At 45.9% G+C, this 7,064-nt stretch overlaps 1 protein-coding gene across 1 annotated transcript; it reads right to left on the bottom strand.

Moving 5' to 3' along the window:
- Positions 1–1,993: 1,993 nt before the first annotated feature.
- On the bottom strand, positions 1,994–5,082 carry LOC138369493 (uncharacterized). The gene is made up of 2 exons (XM_069332751.1): positions 4,717–5,082; positions 1,994–3,793 (listed from the first exon to the last, which is right to left on the bottom strand). The coding sequence occupies exons 1-2, from the start codon at positions 5,080–5,082 to the stop codon at positions 1,994–1,996; spliced, it is 2,166 nt and encodes a 721-aa protein (XP_069188852.1).
- Positions 5,083–7,064: the final 1,982 nt, after the last annotated feature.

A 7,064-nucleotide genomic window follows, 5' to 3' on the forward strand; every position in this document is an offset into this window, starting at 1 on the left:
ACTGACCGAGCCTGCACCTCGCCTCCATGTCACTATATCTCCCTTACTATTCAGGCCAAATTCTTTTATCACAGTAACAAGGTTATCGCGAATAACCGAACTCAATTACGGGCTCGCCATAGCCCGTGCTACATGGACGTTTCCTCCTGGGTAGCTAAATCTAAAACAACAACATGCAAAGTCCCCCCCCCCACACACACACACATACACACATCTCTTGCTGGCAAGGTGTTCCCACAGCCGCCGGCACACCACACTACACTCCAGGAGCCAGATTCACGAAGCAGTTACGCAAGTGCTTACGAATGTGTACATCTTTCCTCAATCTTTGACGGCTTTGGTTACATTTATTAAACAGTTTACAAGGATGAAAACTTGCCAATCAACTGTTGTTATTGTTATAAACAGCCTTCTGGTGCTTCGGAGTTCATTAACTGTTTAATAATTGTAAACAAAACCGCCAAAGATTGAGAAAATATGTACAGGTTCGTAAGTGCTTGCGTAACTGCTTCGTGAATCTGGCCCCCGGTCTGACAATCCCAGCCATTGCCAGAGAACATGCCAGCCTCTCACCAAGTCCTCGAGGACAAATCACTGAAGGGAAAATGATATTTATGAACAGGCTGAACACGCTGGTTAGCAGGTGAGGCGCCGACACCAGAGTGGGGCGAGTGAAGGATGACGACCCTCACTCTGGGGTAGACGACAGCTCTAGTCATCATGACTACCGACGCCACTCGACCCGCCATGAGGATGACCCTCGACACAGCAGAACAGGCCCAGGCAGCAGTGAAGAACGGGTTCAAGCGGTTGGGAATCACCTCCTCCCCACACCAGGTGGCCGTGGAGGAGGTCTACACCGTGAGACAGTGCTGCAAGTGCTGCAGCTCTGAACACTTCTCCAACAAGTGCCCAGAAGAAACAGCTAAGTGCAGCTCCTGCTCCGGCACTCACACCTACACTGACTGTACCATAACATGCGCCAGCTGTGGAGACCACCACCAGGACGACCACACTGTGGTGAGGTCAGGGACCACTAGAGACCATGGCCTCACTGTGGTGAGGTCAAGGGCCACTAGAGACCATGGCTACACTGTGATGAGGTTACGGACCACTAGAGACCATGTCCACACTGTTATGAGGTCAGGGACCACTAGAGACCATGGCCACATTGTTGTGAGGACAGAGACCACTAGAGACCATGGCCACACTGTTGTGAGGACAGAGACCAATAGAGACCACTAGAGACCATGGCCAGACACAGACTAAGGTCTGCGGTAAACTACGACCTTCAGGGGGACAAATTTACCGTTCAGTACAGAAAAAACAAAACATTTAAACACGTGTATGAAACAAGATTAAGTTTATAAACTTAAGAAAGTTGAGGGTGGCAGAATTTAAAGATCATTAAACGTGGAAACGTTTTTACAAGAAAGAAATGTAAAAAAAATAAGACAGGTTTGACAGAGTTTAAGTTTGACAGAGTTGAGCAAACTCGTGAAGCACCGTAGAACGCTGATATATACAATGAAAACCAATAATATTCTTTGGTGTTGGGAGCGAGGAGTGATCCCAGGATTACTGTAGTGAGCTCAGCCAACTTACTCCCATCTCTCAGCTCAACCAAAGATATCCTTTAAGCCCAGCCACGTAAAATGTTTTAGTATTTCTGCTGGCATTGAAAGCGACGGCACTGTGGCCAGCTGCTGGAGCCGAATACCAGATTATCTCTGCTATATCCGGATATCACTGGCACTGTTATCCGGACCTCAGTGACCTGTTATCCGGACATCACTGGCCTGTTATCCGGGCATCACTGGCACTGTTATCCGGACCTCAGTGGCCCTGATATCCGGACATCACTGGCACTGTTATCCGGACCTCAGTGGCCCTGCTATCCGGACATCATTGGCCTGTTATCCAGAATATATCGTTATATCTGTTTACTGGTATCTGGAATATGTTCTTCCATCTGTCAACAATGAAAAGTATATTACTTTACTTTATGTTCGTTATGTTGATGGTCTGGCTTGTTATGTTGGGGGTCTGGCTTGTTATGTTGAGGGTCTGGCTTGTTATGTTGATGGTCTGGCTTGTTATGTTGTGGGTCTGGCTTGTTATGTTGTGGGTCTGGCTTGTTATGTTGATGGTCTGGCTTGTTATGTTGATGGTCTGGCTTGTTATGTTGTGGGTCTGGCTTGTTATGTTGATGGTCTGGCTTGTTATGTTGATGGTCTGGCTTGTTATGTTGTGGGTCTGGCTTGTTATGTTGATGGTCTGGCTTGTTATGTTGTGGGTCTGGCTTGTTATGTTGATGGTCTGGCTTGTTATGTTGGGGGTCTGGCTTGTTATGTTGTGGGTCTGGCTTGTTATGTTGATGGTCTGGCTTGTTATGTTGATGGTCTGGCTTGTTATGTTGGGGGTCTGGCTTGTTATGTTGTGGGTCTGGCTTGTTATGTTGATGGTCTGGCTTGTTATGTTGAGGGTCTGGCTTGTTATGTTGTGGGTCTGGCTTGTTATGTTGAGGGTCTGGCTTGTTATGTTGTGGGTCTGGCTTGTTATGTTGAGGGTCTGGCTTGTTATGTTGTGGGTCTGGCTTGTTATGTTGTGGGTCTGGCTTGTTATGTTGGGGGTCTGGCTTGTTATGTTGTGGGTCTGGCTTGTTATGTTGATGGTCTGGCTTGTTATGTTGAGGGTCTGGCTTGTTATGTTGTGGGTCTGGCTTGTTATGTTGAGGGTCTGGCTTGTTATGTTGTGGGTCTGGCTTGTTATGTTGAGGGTCTGACTTGTTATGTTGTGGGTCTGGCTTGTTATGTTGAAGGTCTGGCTTGTTATGTTGTGGGTCTGGCTTGTTATGTTGGGGGTCTGGCTTGTTATGTTGAGGGTCTGGCTTGTTATGTTGAGGGTCTGGCTTGTTATGTTGGGGGTCTGGCTTGTTATGTTGAGGGTCTGGCTTGTTATGTTGAGGGTCTGGCTTGTTATGTTGGGGGTCTGGCTTGTTATGTTGAGGGTCTGGCTTGTTATGTTGAGGGTCTGGCTTGTTATGTTGGGGGTCTGGCTTGTTATGTTGAGGGTCTGGCTTGTTATGTTGGGGGTCTGGCTTGTTATGTTGGGGGTCTGGCTTGTTATGTTGAGGGTCTGGCTTGTTATGTTGGGGGTCTGGCTTGTTATGTTGTGGGTCTGGCTTGTTATGTTGAGGGTCTGGCTTGTTATGTTGTGGGTCTGGCTTGTTATGTTGAGGGTCTGGCTTGTTATGTTGAGGGTCTGGCTTGTTATGTTGGGGGTCTGGCTTGTTATGTTGGGGGTCTGGCTTGTTATGTTGGGGGTCTGGCTTGTTATGTTGAGGGTCTGGCTTGTTATGTTGAGGGTCTGGCTTGTTATGTTGGGGGTCTGGCTTGTTATGTTGAGGGTCTGGCTTGTTATGTTGGGGGTCTGGCTTGTTATGTTGGGGGTCTGGCTTGTTATGTTGAGGGTCTGGCTTGTTATGTTGAGGGTCTGGCTTGTTATGTTGTGGGTCTGGCTTGTTATGTTGAGGGTCTGGCTTGTTATGTTGGGGGTCTGGCTTGTTATGTTGTGGGTCTGGCTTGTTATGTTGAGGGTCGGGCTTGTTATGTTGGGGGTCTGGCTTGTTATGTTGGGGGTCTGGCTTGTTATGTTGGGGGTCTGGCTTGTTATGTTGTGGGTCTGGCTTGTTATGTTGGGGGTCTGGCTTGTTATGTTGAGGGTCTGGCTTGGTATGTTGGGGGTCTGGCTTGTTATGTTGAGGGACTGGCTTGTTATGTTGAGGGTCTGGCTTGTTATGTTGAGGGACTGGCTTGTTATGTTAACATCAGACCTGAAGGCAGGTCTGATGTTAGCCAGCCTCGCATATGCCGCAGACGTTATTCTCTTTATGTGGGCTTCAGGAGACAGGTTTGGTGTGATATCAACTCCTTGATCTTTCTCTCTGTCCGTTTCATGAAGTACTTCATCTCCCATTCTGTATCCTGTGTCTGGTCTCCTGTTTCCATCGCCTAGTTTCATTACTTTACATTTACTCGGGTTCAGTTTAATAGCCACTTGTTGGACCATTCATTCAGTTTGTCTAGGTCATCTTGTAGCCTCCTATTATCTTCCTCTGTTTTAATCCTCCTCATAATTTTTGCATCATCGGCAAACAAGGAGAAGAACGATTCTATACCCCTCTGGGAGAACATTTACATATATCAGAAACAGTATAGGTCCAAGGACCAATCCCTGCGGGACCCCACTGGTGACGTCTCGCCAGTCTGAGACCTCACCTCTCACAGTGACTCGTTGTCTTCTGTTGCTTAGGTACTCCTTTATCCAGTGGAGTACCTTCCTTTTCTCTCCAGCCTGCATCTCCAGCTTTTTCACTAGCCTCTTGTGTGGTACTGTTTCAAAGGCTTTCTGGAAATCCAAAAATATGCAGTCTGCCCACCCTTCTCTTTCTTGCCTGATTTTTGTTGCCTGGTCGCAGGTCAATTAATCCTGTGAGGCAGGACCTGCCATCCCTGAACCCATGTTGGTGCTGTGTTACAAAGTTCTTTCGCTCCAGATGTTCCACTAGCTTTCTTCGCACAATCTTTGACATCAGCTTGTGTGGTATACAGGTTAGGGACGCTGGCATGTAGTTCAGTGTTTTTCCCTATCCCCGTTCTTGCATATCGGGATTACATTACCCATCTTTTAAATTTTTAGCAGTTCATCTGTTACCAGTGATTTGTTATACACTATGGAGAGTGGCAGGCACAGTGCTACTGCTCCTTCCTTTAGCATCCAAGGGAAGAGTTCATCTGGGCCTATAGCCTTTGTCACATCCAACTTTAGGAGATGCTTCCTCACTTCCCCGCTGGTAATCACAAACGCTTCTAGTGGTTCCTGGTTAACTAGTCCCTCTCTTATCTCTGGAACTTCTTGCTCTAATGTGAAGACCTCCTGGAATTTTTTATTCCGAACCTTCTTCACTTCCTTGTCGTTTGTAGTGAATCCTTCTGCCCTATCCATAATTCCATAACCTGTTCTTTTACTGTTGTTTTTCTCCTGATGTGGGTCGAGTCTTTGCCTTGCTTGCGATGTCATTTTCGTATTGTCTTTCTGCCTCTCTTCTCATCCTGACATATTCATTCCTGGCACTCTGGTATCTTTCTCTGCTCTCAAGTGTCCTGTTATTCCTATAGTTTCTCTATGCCCTTTTACTTTGCTGCTCAGCTAGCCTACATCTCTGATTAAACCATGGGTTTCTCATCTTCATTTCGTTTTTTCCTTTTAGTCTGGGACAAACTTGTTTGCTGCGTTTTTGCACTTGTGCGTGATGTAGTCCATCATGTCTTGGGCCGTCTTTCCTCTGAGCTCTGTTTCCCATGTTATATCTGTTAGGAATTTTCTTATCTCCTCATAGTTTCCCTTTCGGTATGCTAACCGTTTGTTTTCAGTTCCCTTCCTTGCGTTCATTAACCCTTCTTCAGTGGGCCAGCCAGACGCTTAGGGCCCGCGCAGGAATATCCATGCGAGAAAAAAAAACCTTCTTCGACCAAATACTCAAACCTCAGTACACTGTGGTCGCTCATTCATACCGGGGCCTCGAAACCAATATCCCTTATGTCAGAGTCGTTCAGGGTGAAGACTAGGTGAAGTCTCGCAGGTTCATCGTTTCCACGCATTCTTGCGGATCCCCTGACATTCTTGCTAATATGATGAGCAGATGGGGCCCGATTTCTACAGGCAGCAGAGGCTGCCCTCTCAATTATGTTGCTAACTGCCATGTTGTTTCAATCATACTCTTGACTGGGTCTTCTGTCGTTTGGTGGTGGGTTATATATCACTGCTACTACTTCATTTAGTCCTCCCATCGTCATGGTGCCTGTTATGTAGTCTCATAAACCCTCACAGCCTGGGATAACCATCTCCTTGAAACTCCATTCCTTTCTCATGAGGAGGGCCACTCCGCTTCCTCCCCATCCTTCCCTCTCTTTCCTTATTACAGTATATTCCTGGGGGAAACACCACATTCGTTATGATTCCCAAGAGTTTAGTTTCCGTGAGTCCAATTACATCTGGGCTCATTTCCTGTGCCCTTTCCATAAGTTTACTTGCCTTAATTGCTTGTAATTCTATCTATGTTCGAGTACATCACCTTGAAGCAGACTCTCTTCTATCCATCCTCACTTTCTGTTGATTCTGCTTGAGTAGGTAAACCTGGAGGGTCTAGGATGGGAGGGCCAAGGCATGTGTTGTGGAGGGAGGAGGGAGGGGAGGGGGTAGGCTAGTAATACATTGAGAGTTTGGCACTACGTGTTGCGTGGGGTGTACTGGTAACTCAAACAACAACAGACCAATCGATCAGTTTGTATTCGGACGGACCAACAATGTCAGGTGTAGGTTTAGAGATAAACATTATCAGGTGTGTGTGTGTGCAAGTTAACACATTGTGTCCTTGAGTTACGCCACAGAATAAGCTCATACACATGTTTTGATCCCATTAAAGAACATATATTTGCCAATTTGGATTAAAACACTTGAGCCTTTAATGTTAAAACTGTCGCTTCGAGTGATGGAAGACAATGAAATACCGCGTTTTACGGAGTTATTTATATGAAATTTTTATATTATGTCAAGTCGTAATCTTCTCCTTACAAATTGGATATATATACGTCCTTAAAATGGGGTTCCTATCAACAATTTCAAAGTGTTTGTATGTTTTGTGTTGCACGATGCAATACGTGGCCGCTCCTCTCTTTCTTGAGGCACGTTGACCAAACCTGCCGCTATCATCCCGGTACACAATGTATTACGGAGTTGCTAAAACTTGGAATGAGTTCTCTGATCGGAATCTGAAAGCTTGTCACATGAAGCCCAATATTTGTGTTGCTTTCGTTACATCATCATTTCTCATCGGCTCATCAACTCACATGCTTGATATATGAAGCCATCTTTTCTTCAGATGAAAAGCCGCTGTCACTCTCATTTATGTTTCTTTAATCAACATTCATCAACACTATTATCAATGTGTTGTTAGTCTTCGATTACCCACATGTGTTACTGTTTATTTTACATAATTAATT

This window comes from Procambarus clarkii, chromosome 28 (assembly GCF_040958095.1).
Source record: "Procambarus clarkii isolate CNS0578487 chromosome 28, FALCON_Pclarkii_2.0, whole genome shotgun sequence".
NCBI lineage: Eukaryota > Metazoa > Arthropoda > Malacostraca > Decapoda > Cambaridae > Procambarus > Procambarus clarkii.

Coding starts and splice junctions, on each gene's coding strand:
- LOC138369493 (XM_069332751.1), bottom strand. CDS start 5,082: ATGACATCGCAAGCAAGGCAAAGACTCGACCCACATCAGGAGAAAAAC. Junction 3,794..4,716: donor TAGTGTATAACAAATCACTG/GTAACAGATGAA, acceptor CAACATAACAAG/CCAGACCCTCAACATAACAA.